General features: G+C 51.0%; 1 protein-coding gene across 4 annotated transcripts in view; it reads left to right on the forward strand.

The window, feature by feature from the left end:
* Positions 1–18288, forward strand: part of PIK3C2B (phosphatidylinositol-4-phosphate 3-kinase catalytic subunit type 2 beta) — a 65329-nt gene that overhangs the window by 35247 nt on the left and 11794 nt on the right. For all 4 annotated transcript variants that reach the window (XM_041774057.1, XM_041774058.1, XM_041774060.1 and 1 more), the window contains 13 exons: positions 104–299; positions 1354–1476; positions 4796–4963; positions 5549–5660; positions 7102–7244; positions 8739–8927; positions 10539–10632; positions 10786–10880; positions 11265–11445; positions 12237–12344; positions 12974–13066; positions 13858–13987; positions 15348–15484. In XM_041774057.1, coding sequence (XP_041629991.1) covers positions 104–299; positions 1354–1476; positions 4796–4963; positions 5549–5660; positions 7102–7244; positions 8739–8927; positions 10539–10632; positions 10786–10880; positions 11265–11445; positions 12237–12344; positions 12974–13066; positions 13858–13987; positions 15348–15484 — 1769 coding nt within the window. The remainder of the gene's footprint in view (positions 1–103; positions 300–1353; positions 1477–4795; positions 4964–5548; positions 5661–7101; positions 7245–8738; positions 8928–10538; positions 10633–10785; positions 10881–11264; positions 11446–12236; positions 12345–12973; positions 13067–13857; positions 13988–15347; positions 15485–18288) is intronic.

The raw sequence follows: 18288 nt of genomic DNA on the forward strand, positions 1-18288 counted from the left end.
GGGACTACTGTCCTGGTGTGTACCATCCTAGCCAGTGCCATGGCAACAGGATGGCACTTGCTGAGACCTTGTGACCTTTCCTTGTGACCTCTTCCTTTCACAGAGAAGGTTGTAGAAGCTCTGACAGCTGCCATCTTGGATCTGGTGGAGCTATACTGCAGCACATTTGATGCGGACTTCCAGACGGCTGTGCACGGGAGCCGCAAGCACGATCTGGTCCAGGAGGCCTGCCATTTCTCCGGGCCCTTGGCCTTCACTGTCTATGCCACCCACCGCATCCCCATTACCTGGGCTACCAGGTGAGCCCAGGGCTGATTGTCCTGTAGGGAGTGAGCTGAGTTTGACTCTCAGATGGCTTCTCCCTGTCTGGGTGCAACCCCCTGTCCTGAGTTGATGGTGGTCTGTGGCATTGCAGTTGCACCTTAGCTGAACGGATGAGCTGAGTGCCTGAGGGGGATTGTGGGCAGGGACATCCCAAGGAGAGCCAGAAGGTTCCCTGGGAGATGGAGAGACAGCCACAGCAGTCAGATCCTGCCGGGCCCTCTCAGTGCTGGTTGCATCGGCATCCCTGCCCCCCACCCATCCCAGACCCGCTGATGGAGACACTGCGACAGATGGCAGCTTCCCAGATCCAGTGCATGCCCCAAGGCCGTTGACTGCACTACCCTGCAGATGCACAATGGGAGGGGGCGGGGAGGGTGGAGATGACCCTTTGTTGGGTGTTCCCTAGGCCTGCAGGGGTGAGTGAAGGGGGACCTTCATTTGGTAATCCTCAGCTCCTCTGCTTAGTGCCTTGGCATGGGGGGGGGGGTTGGTCCCCCCCCCCCCCGCACCCCCCCCCCCCCCCCGCCCTTTCCAGACCCCACCTCCCTCTCCCTTCCCCCTCTCTCTTTGTTCCTCACTTAATGTATTCCTCTGGGAGATTGGCAGAGAACAAAGGAGCCAGCCTGGGAAACCAGGGCCTTCTCTGACCTCTTCTGTCAGGCACCTGTCACCAGCCACAGGGACCCCCATGTGTTGGCATTCTCGTCGGCATATGTCGATTTCATCCCCCTCCCCTTGTCACCTGCGCATGCGCACACAGACACCCCCATGGGCTGCCGCTGCCAACTGTAAGAAGGCGGCTGCGTGGGCTGGTCCCCAATCAAGAGGGAGGAAGAGCCTGAAGCTGGGCGGAGGGATCCAGATCCAGTTGCTTCTCCTGGAGCTCCTATTCACAAATGCCCCATGACCCCATGCTCTAGCTCCCAGAGACCAGGGAGGAGTCTTAGTAGGAGAAATGGAGCTTGGCACACGCTGGGTGACTGTGATGGGGCTTAGGAGCTGAGCGTCCTTCCTCTCTTTCTGTTGCAGCTATGAAGATTTCTACCTCTCCTGCTCCCTCAGCCATGGTGGAAAGGAACTATGCAACCCCCTGTACACCCGAAGGGCTCACTTTTCCAAGTACCTCTTCCACCTCATCATCTGGGACCAGCAGTAAGGCCCCCCGCCCCCGCCCAAGTCCTGGCCCCGCCCCCTGCAGACCCCGCGGAGGAGCCCACACCTGCATTAAACCAGTCTCTACCACTAACCCTACCCCCACAAGAGCCCTCAGCGCCTGGAGTCTCCACTTCCCTAACCCTTAGATGGGGACAAGTACCATTTCTAATCCACAAAGATTCTCTGTAAAACATAAAAGATCATAAAAAAAAAAGTTAGTGGTTAGCTTTCATAATAATCCATCGTCTTGATCTTGTCTTCCTTAAAAGGTTTAACTAGTCTGAGGGATTCTCATCCTCTCCCTTCTTCCCAAAGTTTCATATAGACTAGGGAGAGGGGCCTGTGCTTTCTTCCTTCTAGAAGGGAAAAAGCAGGTTGTCTAGACAGAAGAATAATGGGCTGGGAGCTGCAGGAAGAAGCCTCTATTTCTAGGTCTGTGTCTAGTCCCATGTTCTCTTTGGCCTGTCTGTGCCTCACACTGTAAAGTGGGGACAGTTGTTTAATTCAGAGGCCGTTGTGGCATTGAAATGAGATAAATTATAAATATGAATATGAAACCACGAGCACAAGGTAGTATTAATCAGCATTTATTAGCAAGTGTTGCTGTCGGGAAGAAAAGCATCAGCCAAGCAGAGTAGGAGGGAAATGGAGGTGAACCAAGTGGTGGCACTGCAGGTGTGCACCCGCCCTGGGCCCTCTCTGTGCTGCACCCTGCCCTCCCTCCAGACTGTCAGAAAGCCCCTTGTTGGCTGCCCCCAGCTTCACTTCCCTAGACTGACTGTATTTGCAGAGCAGAACTGGAACTTCAGTATCTGGAGTGCAGATGAGAGACTGAACAGGGTGCTTGGGGAGGCCAAGATTGCCAAAATAGGCCAATGCAGAGTCTGTGCAAACAACAGGAGAGGTGGGTTATTTTACAGAGGGGCAGCTGGGGAGGCAGACCCTTTCTTCTGTCTTCACACTTATGTAAGTTATAGAGCAATAAAGCTGTAAATAAAACTAATCAAATAACTGCCAGGGCAGGAGAGACTCTTTGGAGGCAGGGATGGCTGCCTCAAATGGCTTTGGAATTTCACCATCACCTTCCGATCCTCTGGCTTCAGTGACTACCGGTGCCAAGGGGATCATGCCATACAGTGCTCCACCCCAGGCAGACCCCACAAAATTAGCCCGAGACCCTCTTGCCATGGAGTATCAGATTCCTGGTAGGCCTGGTCTACCTCAGCCTGCCTATTCTGTGCATCTCCTTCCACTCCCTGTCTTAGGTTTGGCCTCGAATCCTAAAGGGCTGGTCCCTGCCTTCATAGTCAAGATCAAGGCTTCTGGTAGAAGATGCTACCCTGTAGGGTTCAAAGCACAGGCCTGGGCACACTCCCTTTCTTACTATAGGTGGAACCTTGGGAAGTGATGGGCCTAACTTACAGGGCTATTTGAGAACTTCTGGGACATTGCCAGTAAAGGGCATTGCACGGTACCTAGCACATGATAGATGCTTTCTTCTTCATTCTTCTCATCTTTTTAGCTGGGGGAGCCTGCTTAGTTCCGGTTTCCCCGTTCCAAGTGACTGACGCAGTGACTGATACATGGACATATTTGTACATGTAAATCCTATTTGCATAGCCCTGTTCCGGTGCAGAACCCTCAGTGTTTCACAGCAAAAGGTACACAGTGTATACACACATCACACAAGCTGTTTTCCCCTCTCCACTGATGAGGAAACAGTGCAGAGGCATGAGTAGTTCTGAGGTTGTGAGCGGCAAAACCAGGACTGGAACCGGCACATCCCAGGAGTCCTTTCTGGAGGAGGCAGCCCTTGCCATGTGATGTTGAGGAATGGCTGCAGAGGGAAGAAGAGGGGTTTCGCAGTCAGGGAGGAGGTTCAGGCCGCAGCCAACATATGGTTATCCTGACTGACCCCAGGCAATGATCCGTGGAAGAGGCTTTGGAATGCTATATGGACTCGAGGACTGAGGAGAAGGGGTTTCTGGCTGGTTCTAGGGGTCGTGGTTTCCTCTCTGCCTCCAGATACACAGTGGGAAGCCTCTTCTGGGCTGACAGGATGGGGGTCAGCACCAGCCCCCCTCCACTTTGCTGTGGGATCAGCTGACTGTCCTGCCGCCTCAGTACAGGGATCAGCTAACTCTCAAAATAGGCCCAGCAGCCTCGCTCCACCACCTAGCCAAGCCTGGGCCTGGCATGTCTGCTGGCTTCTGCAGGGGCCCTAATTATAGCCGTGGGCCCCCAGGGGACAGGCAGCTGGGACAGCAGGGCTCTGCCAGTCTTTGGCGGGTGGGAGGGAGGGAGTCTCACTTAGGTGCAGATTATCCTGCAGGAGTGAGGGGCAGCAGTGTAGGGAGGCTGCTTAATCAGGCAACTCAGCACCTTGAGGGTGGCCACCCTGCCTCTGTGCCTTCTGGTGTAGAACCTGCCCTGGGCTGGTCAGGAGGGCGTGACAGTGTGGACTTTGGCCCAGGGACAGCTTCCCCAAAAGGTAATGTGGGTCCTCCCTCCCTGACAGCTCCCCTCCTCTCTCTCCCTCACCCCACTCCAGTGCCTCATCCTGAACTTGGAGGGAGTGGCTGGGTGCGCCTGGGGCCCCGGAAGAGCACATCTGGACTGGGTAGTAGCAAGGCTTCACCGGCCAGTTTGTGTTCTCTCCCTGCAGGGGCTTTGGGAAACCCCTTCTCTTTATCCCTCTAGCTTTGAAAATCTTTTTTTTTCTGTGGGGTGGGGTGAGGTGGGGGTGGGGAGAACAAACCATCTTGTGCCCTGAGGGCTGAGAGAAGAAGGGGATGGGAGAGGACAGACAGGTGGGAGGACTGTCAGGAGGAGGGTGACCTGAGGGCAAAGGACACCCTGCTTCTTCCTTGTTTTGTTTCAGCATGGGAAGTGGGGGAGGGACGAGGGTGGTTCAGTGCAGAAGGATTATCAGAGGGGCAGCTTCTTGGTGACCCTCTGCAGAAACCCCGGGACAAGGGGCATATGGTTTAACTGTGGGAACTACAGTCACCTCAACTCCAGGATGGCTCTGGCTATCCAAGTTCTGTCCGGTCACTGGGGGTGGCCTCAAAATCGGGATGTTAGCCGCACACTACTGAGAGTGCAATTGCAAAAACAGCATGATGTACTTCTGGGAGCATCAGGGGAGGTTTCGCCTACAGTTTGGGACCTGTCCTGGTTCAAGGCTTCCCCAGGGAGCACATCTGATATCCCAAGAGGCAGGCCGAGTTCTCAGCCTCCACTTAACTTCCTGGGCCACCTGTCCCTTGAAGCCACGAAAGTGGCCCCTCCTGATTTGGTTTCCTCTCCTCCCTAGGATCTGCTTCCCTGTGCAGGTGAACCGGCTGCCTCGGGAGACCCTGCTGTGTGCCACGCTCTATGCTCTGCCCATCCCCCTGCCTGGGAGCTCCTCAGAGGCCAATAAGCAGAGGCGTCTGCCAGAAGCCCTGGGTTGGGTCACTACTCCACTCTTCAACTTCAGGCAGTATGTGGTTCCCAGGGCAGCGGCTTCTTGGCCTCGGGAGGGAAGGAGAGGGATAGAGAGAGGGGCCTGGCTGCTGCCCTGGCCAGTGCCCCTTGGGAGGGTTGGCCATGTGGGGCTCACCAACAGAGTCCGCAGGGCCCTAGCCAGGGGACCAAGGCACAGGAATAGACACCAGGACAGTTGACATAACCAAGAGCTTCTGGGCAGGACTGGTGGCGCAGGAAGGGTGAGAGGGGTGTGGAAAAGTAGTGCTTGGGTAACGTGTCATCTGGCCCTGTCACTGAAAGGGCCTTAGAGGTCATCTAGTCCACCTCTCTGCCTCTGGGGGCACTCCCACTGCTGCCCCCAGCAGAGCCCCCTTCTCCACTGCATCCTGCCTCCGTGGCAACCGAGGTCATCCGGAGGCTTCCCGAAGTCAGTGTGCTTGTATAGGACCTGGAAGAAGGGAGAGCCTATAGTCTATGGGGAGAATGACAGAGTTGGGTAGTGGCTTCAAAGGCAGATTTTTGGTTGGGGAGAGGGAGGAAAACCATCTCCTTAGCTACTGAGTTTGTTGATTCTCCTCCCCGCCCCCATCCTCCTTAGAGTCCTGACCTGTGGGCGGAAGCTTCTGGGCTTATGGCCAGCAACACAGGAAAACCCCAGTGCCCGTTGGAGCGCACCTAATTTCCACCAGCCAGATAGTGTCATCCTGCAGGTGAGACCCCAGCTTCAGCTCCCTCCTACCCATTGCTCCAGACTACTCAAGAGTCAGCTCCAAGTTTTCCACCTTGAGGTTTGGGCTTGGGCAGTAAGAGAAAGTGCTGGGATGTTGGGCATAGTATGCTAATGCATTGGAAGGAACTGGGTGAATTTGGTTGAACCCCAGTGTGCGGAGGAGTTCTATGGAATCTGTGTGCCATCTCCTGGAGGTTAACTTTGATTTTAAAGAGGCTGAAGGCAGGGCCTGAGTACCTCCACCCCCATTCAGGGCTCAGCTCCTTGGAGTCCTTTGTACTGAGCTTTTATATTAGGAGCCTGATAAAATCTGAGCTATCTGCCTGGGGGCCTGAGGGGAAGCCCCCCACCCCTGCCTCCCCGTGCAGCCAGTCACTCAGTGCTCCTGTGGAGTGGGTCCATTCTCTGGGGAGAGGAGGAGGAGCTGGAGCTGATCATATCCAAGGTCTTGTTACCGTTTTCTGGCTCCCCTGTTGTCCGATCAATAAGATGCTTTGGTATGGAATGTGGAGTATCAAAGTGGATATAGCATGAAACATAATGATATAGAACAAAAGCTCCAGAGGCAGGCATTTTTGTCTATTTTAATTGACTATACTCAGTGCCTAGGACCTAGAATAACACTTGGCACATATAAGGGTTCAATAAACATTTGTTGATTGAGGGAATGTAGGACCCACTCAGCTCTGAGATCCAGTTTAGGATGAACATCTGGTGGCATAGAGCAAGGGGACCCAGAGACACAGGGTTTAGAGTTGGTGGGGCCCTCACTTGGCATGTGGTCCCACTTCCCATCAGGCAGGAGTCCCTTCCAGAGCCACCTCACAGGCTTCCTAGCCTTGGCTTGGAGGCTCTCAGTAGCTCAGCTTGGTGACTCTTCTGTTCAAAGTTCTGGCCTCGGGACTCCTGGGTGGCTCAGCGGTTGAGTGTCTGCCTTCAGCTTGGAGTGTGATCCTGGAGTCCCAGGATCGAGTCCCATATTGAGCTCCCTACATGGAGCCTGCTTCTCCCTCTGCCTATGTCTCTGCCTCTTTCTCTGTGTCTCTCATGAATGAATGAATGAATGAATGAATGAATAAATAAATAAATAAAGTCTTAGAAAAAAAAAAGTTCTGGCCTGGGGCCGCCCCTCCCCCTCACTGCATCTCCACCTAACCTCTCACTTGCCCTTTCTCCACTCGCTCTCTCTGTTTCCTTCTCATTTTTTGCTGGAAGTGATAGCTGGAAGGGACTTTCCCTAAAGTCCAAGTTCCCACCAAGTCCAACAGGGTTATTTTACAAACCACCTGCAGGGAAGGAAGGGAGGGAGGGGGGAAAGCAGGACTGCCAGCATGTGACAGGGTGCTGGAGACCTGGGAAAGCAGTGGCCCTCACTCACCTGCCTGTTCTCTTCTCCTTGCTTCACTGACGCCATCCTCCAGATCGACTTCCCCACCTCAGCCTTCGACATCAAGTTCACCAGCCCCCCTAGAGACAAGTTCAGCCCCCGCTATGTGTTTAGTAGCCTCCGGGAGGAAGACCAACGTGTGCTTAAAAACATCATGCAGAAGGAGTCCTTGTACTGGTGAGAACCGGGGCCTTTCCCATGTGCTGCTCAGACCCCCATCCTGTCTAATGTCTCACCTGCCAGCTCCAAGTTCCCGCCCTCTTGCTTTGGGAGTAGAGGTGGGATGGGGTGGGCATTGCCACTGAGGCAGGACCAGTGGCGAAGGCAGCCTCCAGGCTTTTTTTCGTGAGCTGACGCTAGGCAAAGTGGAGAGGCCAGGGTCAGGAGATTAGATCTAGGAATGCCCATCCCCACAATGGGGACCTGGCCCCCTCAGCTTGCCAGAGGACCAGAGCTTTGCCCCACACCCCAGATATGCCGTCTACTACTTGCTATCCATGGGGACAGCTGGCTCCTGTCGTCACCAACCTGCCCCCACCTCCTGCCCATTCCACACCCACAGCCTTTGCATTTCTCTGGCCCTGTCACTTTCCAAAAAGGATCAGGTGTCGTGGCAAGCTGGCAGCCCTCAAGGGTAAGGGAGTCCAAGCTGATGTCATCCTTGGGGCTGCTTCTCTTACCAGGATTGGAGGGGGTGGGGTGAAGAACTGAGAGAAGGAGGAGCTGGTAGGATGGGGCTCCTCCCCTGCCTGATCTTCCTGAATACCTCTCTCTTCTGCATTGCATGATCCTAGGCCATGTTGGGGGGCCGGGAGTGGGGGAACGGAGATGAGGGTCATCTCTCCCTCATGTCCCACCCAGGGAGCCAGAGTAGCTGAGTGACTACAGATCCCCCGCTCCCACCCCTCTTCACGAGCCCCTCAGCTCCCTTCTCCCATTAGACACCTGATCTCAGGCAAGGCTTAGTTAGCTGTGGCTTCTATAAAACCTCCAGCTGGCTGGAGAAGCCCTAGAGGCTTCTCAGCATCCAGACCCTGACCTGTGAGGACTACTGCCCTCTGGTGGCTCATCTTGGGAGTGGTGCTCTTAGGGAAATCCACAGGAAGGGTAGCTGGTTGGGTGCCCTTGACCTGTGTATTCTCTCTCAGTCTGAGATGTCCTCAGATGGCAGGATCAGAGATGAGAGGTGGGCCTTGCTTCACAAACTTTGCTTCACAAAGTTTGATTGCAATCACCTAGGGATCTTTTAAAAAATACCGATGTCCCTGGGCCCCTAGGGGGCTCAGTGATTGAGCATCGGCCTTCGGCTCAAGGTGTGACCCTGGTCCTGGGATTGAGTCCTGCATCAGGCTCCCTGGAGGGAGCCTGCTTCTCCTGCTGCCTGTGTCTCTGCCCGTATGTCTCTGCCTCTGTGTGTCTCTTATGAATAAATAAGATCCTAAAAAAAAAAAAAAAGATACTGATATCCTGGTTTCCCCAGAAGTTCTGACTCCATTGGTGTCAGTGTGGCCCAGGCGTGGGAACTTTACAAACCTCCGCCGGTGATTGTCATGTGCCGCAAAGTTTGGGAACCACCAAATTGGAGAACGCGTAGCATTCTCTTGGAGAGTGAGTACCCTACCCTGTGGCTTCAGGGCGCTCTCTCACCTCCCCTGCAACCCCCACCCGCAGGCTCACTGATGCTGACAAGAAGCGCCTGTGGGAGAAGCGATACTACTGCCATTCGGAGGTGAGCTCCCTCCCCCTGGTGCTTGCCAGCGCCCCCAGCTGGGAGTGGGCTTGCCTGCCCGACATCTATGCTCTCCTGAAGCAGTGGACCCACATGAACCACCAGGATGCCCTGGGGCTCCTGCATGCCACGTGAGTCCTAACACCACCTCTCCCTGACTACATGTCCTTCCAGAACTAAGGGTTGGCACTGCCTGTCACTAGCCTGAGCCAGTCCTGGAGAAAGTGGTACAGTGGGCTAGGAAATCCAGGGGGTTTTCACTTCTCCTTTTTGGCTTTTTCTTTGTCTCATTACCCCGCAATGTTATATTGTGAACATTGTCCAAGGATGCTACAAAACAGAAAGCTTTACAGTGAACATTCATGTGCCCACTACCTAGATTCTAACTGTTCTGTTTGCTCTATTTGCTTTCTTGTGTGTGTATCCCTCTATCCCACCATCAATCCATCTTACTTTTTAAATACTTTTCCGTGTAAGTTGCCGACATCAGGCCTCCCTCTAAATACTTAGGCGTATGTATATCGTTAACTAGAACTCAACGTTTGTTTTTTCTTTTGAGGCAAAATTTACATGTAAGGAGATACCTAAGCCTTACCTATATGTGGGCTGGTTCTTGATGCATGCACACCCCATGTAACACAAACCCTACCACTTAGTTCGACTCTAACAGGCCTCTCTTCCTTCTTTTCCCTCAGAAGGGTTCTCTGGGGACATGCGCCTCCCAGATTCAGACCCCTGGGCTGCCTTTTCCAGATGGTACCCAGTATTCTTGGCTTCTTTCTTACTGCTCTTGGTAATTAAAATGTGTGGCTTGCCCTCAGGACTTTTGGAAACAACGTTTTTGCTAATCTTTGCTCAAATCAATTCTGCTATGGGTACTCGCTTACATAAAACTCCGTGATTTTCTGTCCTTTGCCTGGGTGGCTTTACGTTAAAGGATGGTCCCAAGATACCACCAGGCTTTAATACACGTAAGGGCTCTTCGACGACAGGAATTTTGAGCATGGTATGAGTTAAGGAAAATATTTTCAGGAATGGGGTGGAAGACTGTCTAGTTTTCTTTAAATCATACAAGGAGGGCAGCCCCCGTGGCACAGCGGTTTAGCGCCGCCTGCAGCCTGGGGTGTGATTCTGGAGACCCGGGATTGAGTCCCACGTCGGGCTCCCTGCATGGAGCCTGCTTCTCCCTCTGCCTGTGTCTCTGCCTCTCTCTCTCTCTGCCTCTATGAATAAATAAATAAAAAATCTTAAAAAAAAAAAGGAGTTATTTAAAAAAAGTAAATCATACAAGGAAAAAATTTTTTAATAAAGTAAAAAAAAAATACAAGGAATGAAAATGGCCACTCTCCTGGTCCTTCGTGGCCCCATGCCCACTCTGACCAGGGGACAGGGCCATTCTCAAAAGTTGCTCTCCAGGGATGCCTGCCTTTGGTTCAGGGCGTGATCCCAGTGTCCTGGGATTGAGTCCCACATCCACCTCCCTGCAGGGAGCTTGCTTCTCCCTCGGCCTGTGTCTCTGCCTCTCTCTGTGTGTCTCTCGTGAATAAATAAATAAAATCTTAAAAAAGAAAAAAGTTGCTTTCCAGACAAGGTGCTAAGGATCCTTCTAAGTGGCGTTGGCAGATTCTGAGGGCCACTGGCTTGTCTCCACCTATATCTCCAAAGCCCGGGCATGAGGGTGCTCACTCCTATGCTACAGAGCCTACAGCTCGGTTGTCAGGGGGCTGGGCTCTGTTTTGCAGCTTCCCGGACCAGGAGGTGCGTCGTATGGCTGTCCAGTGGATCGGCTCGCTGTCAGATGCTGAGCTCCTTGACTACTTGCCTCAGCTCGTGCAGGTAGGCAGACCGGCCTTCCCTCTGGTTCTGATGATCCTTCTGCAGGCCCAAGTTGGTCTGCATCCTCCTTGTGGAACCCAGGGTCCCTGGCAGGATAGTGGCAGGTGTAGATTGCAGGCAGTCAATACAGCCTCACATTTCCTTTCCCCTAAGGCTCTGAAGTATGAATGTTACCTGGACAGCCCTTTGGTGCGCTTTCTCCTGAAACGAGCGGTCTCTGACTTGAGAGTGACTCACTACTTCTTCTGGTAAACTGTGTGGGGAGAGGTGGGAGGCAGACATGTGCCTGCCTTCGCTCAGGAATATTGTAATCCTGGGTGTGCGAGGGTGGGGAGCTGAGCTGCCTGGGCTCTAGTATGTTGCTGACTTGCCATGTGGCCACAGGCTAGCACCTTTTCCTCCTGTGGTCTCGGTCCCAAGAGGACCATGTGGATCATCCCTGGCCCTCCTTTCCATCCACACATGGCAGAAACAGAAAGGACAAAGGAGCTGCAGAGGGGCTTTCCCTCCCAGGCTTGGGGTGGGTATTCCAGGGAGCTGGAGCTGGGTCTGACCCCTTCTATCCCCCAATCCACACACCCTTGCCTGTGATTCCAAGTGTCCCGACCCACCCCACTCCCTTTGCTTTGCAGGCTGCTAAAGGATGGCCTCAAAGACTCCCAGTTCAGCATCCGCTACCAGTACCTGCTGGCAGCCTTGCTGTGCTGCTGTGGCAAGGGGCTGAGAGAGGAGTTTAACCGCCAGTGCTGGCTTGTCAATACCCTGGCCAAGCTGGCGCAGCAAGTCCGAGAGGCCACCCCATCCACACGGCAGGTGAGGGGGGCAGGGCCACCTCCACCCACTTCTGGTCTTGGGCTTTTTTAACCATTAAGTCATTGATTTGTTCAACGTCCTCACCAGCAGGATGGCACTTTACCGTCTCCGATTTAGGGACTGGAAGGAGGTGCCTCTGTCTCTAACCCACAAGCCACAAATTGACAGTCTGCAGGCTGGATACAGCCCACGGATGGGTTTTGGTTAGCCTGCAAAGTATTACAGTTTTTATTTAACTGTTTGCTTTGAAGGCTAAACACATTTGTAGAAGTTTATAAGTTGTTCACTGCATGAGAGCACCCAGCTGGAGAGGGCAAACAAGGGCTGAAATCCAGTCTGACTTTGTTCACTATGCCATGAGTCATAGCTCAGTGCTGCTGCTACCCAGAGCGGGACCTTTATCTGTTTGTATAACCAGGCTGTATTAAGCCAACAGTATTCCTGTTTGCTAACATTTAAAAATTGGGAGAATTTAAAGTGCAGATTGTTGGCCTTTCTTGGCAACAGCCTGAGCAGTGTTACCCCTCTGAGATGCACCTGTCTCTCACCGTGATGTCATCTGCCTCGCCTCTGTAAGCTGTTTGGGCTTGCTGCCTGTGCACTGTCCCAGGCGCCATACCCCAGGCTGCGTGGTTTTCCTTCTTCACGGTCTCCTGGGAGTTGTCCACACTTCTCAGATGGTGGTTTTCACACCAGCTACTACTGGGTGCCCAGCCCCGGGAGAGGCTTGGTTCTGAGTAGAGCTTATGGGCAACCCACTCACCCCTACTGTCCTTCCCTCTCCCTCTCAGGGGATCCTCCGCACGGGCCTGGAGGAGGTGAGGCAGTTCTTTGCCCTGAATGGCTCCTGCCGCCTGCCACTCAGCCCTAGTCTGCTGGTTAAGGGCATTGTGCCCAGGGTGAGTGACGGGGGGTTGGGGCTCTCGGGGCAGGGAGGGCTCAATGGAGGTGAGGCACCCACACCCTGGTTATTGAGAGGTATGAAGAAGTAAGGTATCTTTGGGGCCTGTTTCCAGCTCTAATGTGTATGGACTTTGACCTGACAGCTGCGCGGGAGGGAGGAGTTGGGTTGGGAGTTGGGTGTCTCCCTGATGCCACTGGGTGTAAGTCCAGGCTGGTGATCATGACCGCAGCTGGCATCTGTTCTTGCCGAGCACCATCTCTGTGCCTGTACTCTTCTGAGTGCTTTACACTGGGCATGGTGTCTCATGCTCACATTTCTTACAAAGTTGGTCCTGTTGTGAGACCCATTTTGCAGAGGGGTACACTGAGGTATAGACAGGAGTCATGTCCTAGGAGGCCGTATGCCAAATACACTGAAGGGATGAGAGAGCAGGTGCCGAAGCTGAGGCTGTAACAAACTGCCCAGGGCCAGTGGGGGTGGTGGTGTGTGTGGAAGGAGTGCAGGCTCCTGAGGAATCTGGCAGAAACTACAAGCTGGTGGGCCGGCGGCAGCTTGACCCATGGTGCGTAGTCCTGAGGGCGTTGTCTTTCCTGACCCTCGTCACTACCGTCTCTCCTGTGGCAGGACTGTTCCTACTTCAACTCCAATGCTGTCCCCCTCAAGCTGTCTTTCCAAAATGTGGATCCTCTGGGTGAGAACATCCGCATCATCTTCAAGGTGAGGACACCTCAAAAGCCTGGTGAGATGATAGTGATAGAGGAGAGTAGAGAAGGGAGTCAAAGGGTGGCAGGAGCGGCCTCAGGCACTTCTTTTCCTATCATTCCGAGCTACCATCTTCACATGTGAGAGACTGTCAAATCAAAAAGGAATTCTGCATGGCCCCACAGGCTAGGAATAGGATGTTGGCAGGTGTAGCAAAGCTACTGGCAGCTCAGTATACAGAGGTGTGCTAGGAGGCAAAGCCATCCCGAGAATGAATGGATACAGGGGTGATCTGCTTGTACCTGAGGGTAGTCAAGTGGAGGCTGGATGGCTGCCTGGCAGCAGTGTTGAAGAGGAAATTAAGAGAACAGGTGCAGTTTGGACTAGATGAACCCTCAGGTCCTTCCTGATACATTCATACATTCATGATTCTGAGAAGTAAACCATAGTCTGAGAGCATGTCATTTGGGGGGAGAGGAGATGCGTGTATGTGACTGTGTAATTTATATGTTGGCTGTGTGTGAGTTCCAAATCCCAGCGATAAATGCTCAGATTTTAAAAGGTCTTAATCAGGAATCTAAATTTGGTTCAAATGGGGCTACGGGGTTGAAGCAAGAGCCAGAACACCGCATGGGTGAATGTAATTACTGGCACATCTCTGGTCGTTTGACCTGGTGTGAGTGGAGATGGGAGATGGGAGGTGGGAAAACTGAGCGGTCCTCTGTCACTGTTTGGACCAGCCTCTTGGAGGATCTGGGAGCCTGGGGAGGCAGTGGAGATGAGCTCTGCTCACTTTCTTTCTCCAGTGCGGGGATGACCTTCGCCAGGACATGCTAACTTTGCAGATGATTCGCATCATGAACAAGATCTGGGTTCAAGAGGGGCTGGACATGCGCATGGTCATTTTCCGCTGCTTCTCCACTGGCCGGGGGAGAGGTCAGTTGGGAATAGGGGGAGGGGGCTGTGCCCAGACAGCTGGCATGAAGGGCACCCCTTTGCTTTACTGCTCTTTTGCCCATTCCCCAACATGGGTCGTGTGCTTCTCCAGAAAAGTGAAACGGACAAGGTGATTTCAATAGAAGCTATGGAAGGGCATTAAGAAAAGGAAGGCAGAGCAGAGATAAAGAAACCGGAATAAAACGATGTGATGTAACAACCAGACATGTTGTGTAGGCTTTGGGTGCTAACTCAAACTAATCAAGTGTGAAAAGGTATTTTTTGAGACAATAGGGGGAAATGTAAATAAAGACTGGGTTGAAGGCCGATTGTTAATTTTTTGGGTGTGCTAATGGCATGGTGCTTATGCCCTTGTTAGTTGTACTTGAAACATTTATGAGTGAAAAGACATGTCTGGGATTTGTAAAGGGGAACTCGGCTGGCTTAGTCCATAGAGTTATGTGACTCTTGATCTCAGGATTGTGACTTCAAGCCCCACATTGGGCTCAGAGTTTATTTTATTTTTTTAAGATTTTATTTGAGAGAGAGAGAGCACACGCGTGAGAGCAAGCGCACACAGAGAGAGGGACAGAGAGAGAGAGGGAGAAGCAGACTCACCACTGAGCAGGGAGCCTAAGGCAAGGCTTGATCCCAGGACCCTGGGATCACCACCTGAGCTGAAGGCAGATGCTTAACCAGCTGAGCCACTCAGGTGCTCCTGGAGTTTACTTAAAAAAATAAATAAAATAAAATAAAATAAAATAAAATAAAATAAAATAAAATAAAATAAGAGAAGAGAAGAGAAGAGAAGAGAAGAGAAGAGAAGAGAAGAGAAGAGAAGAGAAAAGGTACTCCAGTAAGGCGGGAAGAAGCACGGTTGGCTGAGTGAAATAGGTAACAAGATTAGCAAAATGTTGATAATTTTTGAAATTAGGTGATCATTATGTGTGAATTCATGATCTCATTCTCTTTGTTCATATATGTGTGTGTATATGTATAAAATTCATACATATATATGAATAATTATGGATGAACATATGAACATTTTCGTATATGAACATTGTTCGGATATGGCATATACATATATGTATCTGAAAATTCCAATAGTAAAAGTTAGAAACAAAAAAAGAATAGCAGCTATGAGTTTGGGAGACCAAAGAGCCCTGATATCCCAGTGTGGAATATGAAGCGTGGGAACAGTATTCCTTCTACTGCTGTCCTTTTCTCCTTATTATCAGACTTTATTCAAATATTCTAGAGCCTAATTTCTAGGGAAGCTTGCAGCAAAGCTCCTGTAGTTCTGTCCCCATAGCCCCCTTTGCTCTTCCCGGGAGTATTACACCCATGCCTCCTCTCACAGGGATGGTGGAGATGATCCCCAATGCCGAGACGCTGCGCAAGATCCAGGTGGAGCATGGGGTGACTGGTTCCTTCAAGGACAGGCCCCTGGCGGACTGGCTGCAGAAACACAACCCCGGGGAAGACGAGTATGAGAAGGTAAGATTGGGGGTGGGGGTGAGGCTGGGGGTGGGGTGGTGCCTGACTCTGGCACATTGCTCTGTTATTACAAGGTCTGCATGTGCACTGAGGAGACAGCTCAGCTGTGTCAAGACGAAAAAGACACAGCTGATGGGTGCCTCCACATCTGGAGGGCTTGGGTCAAATGACTGTCATAAGCGGAGAGAAAATCCCCTGGCATCCAGCTGGAAAACCTTTGTTGAGTCCTCCTGGCAGATTGAGTTTTGGGAGGAGGAGGGAGCCAACTTTCAAGAAACTGCCTGGATCTCTCCTATTCGTGGATCCTGTTCCGTTCCTCTTGTGCCCTCCTGTGCACTTTATAGAGCAAGAGTTAGTTGGAATAGACTTTAGAGATTATTTTAATCCAAATCCTCTTTTCACGAATGTGAATTAATATTCACTCAGTTGTTCTTAGATGCGGAGCTGGTTTGAGGCCAGGCTAGAAGCAGGAGCCAGGATTAAGGTTAGATAGGAGACAGAAGTAATAGGAAAGGAGGCTGGCCTGTTCCTTAGGTGGAGCATTCCTAGTTGGTAGGGCTTTGGTGGCCTGCCGTGGTCCAAGGCTTGTCATGGTGCTAATCTGGGTTAACTGAGTTTAGGGGAGGGAACAAGTCATAATAACCACCTCATAAGAGATTGACTATAAGCCAGAATGCTAATTTATATAACTTAACTTCCAAGGGGACCCTGATACTAATATATATGGATCAGTGCATTTTATTTATTATGCATTTTATTCCTAAGGGAAAACCCATATGGACAGCCAAATTATAATCAGAAGGTTCAGTGAACATTGAACTAGACGATTGTAGACGGCCTTAAATGTTTGCATATCCCAGGATTTTTTAAATTTTATTTTTATTTATCTATTTAAAAATTTTTTTAATTTAATTTGCCAACATATAGTATAATATCCAGTGCTCATTCCATCAAGTGTCCTCAGGATTTAATTCCTGGCCTGCTGGACTCTCTTTGTATTCTTGTGCCAGCTCATCATCTCTTATTACTTTAAGTACCACCCACCTGCTGACGTCTTCCAAAGCCATTCCCTCCTCTCTCCCTTGAGCTGTATGCCCTAAGCCACCTGCTTGCTGGATATCTCCCCTTGTACTTTACCCATAACCTCAAACTCCGTATAGGCAAACCCAAGCTTTCCCTGTCTCCTTTTCTCAAGAAAAATCTGCTTTTTGTGTGTTTCCTATCAGTAAATGGTATGAGTCTCTGTGAAGTCACCCAAGACAGAGCCATGGGTCTTGATGCTTCCTTCTGGCTCACCTCGGCTATACCAAGCCCTGTTAATTCTTACCCCAGCATCTTTCCACATCTGTCCTCTTCTTTCCATTTCTCTCAGCTATGTGCTATCTGTCCCTGAACCACTGGAATGCTCTCCTGTCATCATCCTCTGCTTGATGTCAGAGGTTGTTTTTTCAATAAAGTATAAACTGCTCATGTCACTCCTTTGCTCTAAATTCTTCAAAGGCTCCGTATGTCCTAAAAGATAGATCCAATCTATACATTGTTAGATACAATCTGTGGCATTGCACACAGATCCTGTTGTAATCCAGGCCTGCTTACCCCTGCAGTCCCATCTATCGCACCTCCCCTCTTAGGATAATTTATGCCCCAACCTAGGAGTCTCCTATTTCCCCAGTAGGAGAAAATAGATGATTTAGATGAATCAAATTTAGATGATTCTGTTCCTTCTGCCTGGAAAGTCAAGTGTTCCCTTCCCCATTCCTCAAAACCCACCCTCTCTGCATTGCCAATCACAAGGCCCTCTACCCTTGGAGAAGAATAGTGTGAATTCTTTCCTCCCACTCCTCTACCCCCATATACTACTTACCACTAACATGTATTCATATTACACTAACATGTAATAACTAACATGTTATTCTTAACAGGTATTAAGTGGCGACCATGCAGAGGTGCTGTGCTTGGTGCTGGACTTATAATGTCTTCTGGCCAATGTAATAAGAAGTCATAACAAATGTGATAGAAGGATGTATGACAAGAATGCACGGAGAAACTCACTCTGTGTCTTTTGTGTTTAATATTAGTCCTCCAAAGGCAGCCTGTCAGCTCTTCTAGGCTTTCTACTAGAATAGTGCTGGTAGTTTCTTCCGATGACTTCCAGTAGAAAAGAACAAGAGCTATTTGTCTCCTGGCCACTTCCTGAACAAAGAGAGTTGCCCACATCCTTCAAATGAAAATCCCTTAAATCAGGAGAGCTCCCTTGGTCTGGTGAGACTTCCTGCAGGCAAACATGCCACATAACTCAGGTGATGAGACCTGAGTCATTTACCCATGGCCACATAGCTATTCTGTGAGTCAAGATAGGATGCATTCCAGGTAGGGGCGCCTGGCTGGCTCATTGGTAGAGCATGTAACTCTTGATCCTCGCTCAGGGTTGTGAATTTAAGCCCCACAGTGGGTATAGAGATTACTTAAAAATAAAATCTCAAAAAGGAAAAGAAAAAGGATGCATTCCAGGTAGAAAGAATATCTGTGGCAGGAAGACAAGTTGATGGAGATGAAGGTCAAGACTGGGAGGTGATGGGTTGTACTCCTTACTGTGTGGTTTCTTTTCATTCATCTATTTCTCTGCCTTGGGAATAGTCTTTTTCTTCCAGAAGGTGCATTCTGTGATTTCTTTATAGACTTTCTGTTCTTAGATTCCTGTGGATTCGCCATCTGGTTTAAATAGACAAGTCGCTGGGGAGGGGGGCATTTCTGTGTGGCTAGTTTTGAAACTGGCCTTGCGGAAAGCCAAGAAGCTGATGGGA

The sequence above is a fragment of the Vulpes lagopus genome, chromosome 11, assembly GCF_018345385.1.
Source record: "Vulpes lagopus strain Blue_001 chromosome 11, ASM1834538v1, whole genome shotgun sequence".
NCBI classification, from domain to species: domain Eukaryota; kingdom Metazoa; phylum Chordata; class Mammalia; order Carnivora; family Canidae; genus Vulpes; species Vulpes lagopus.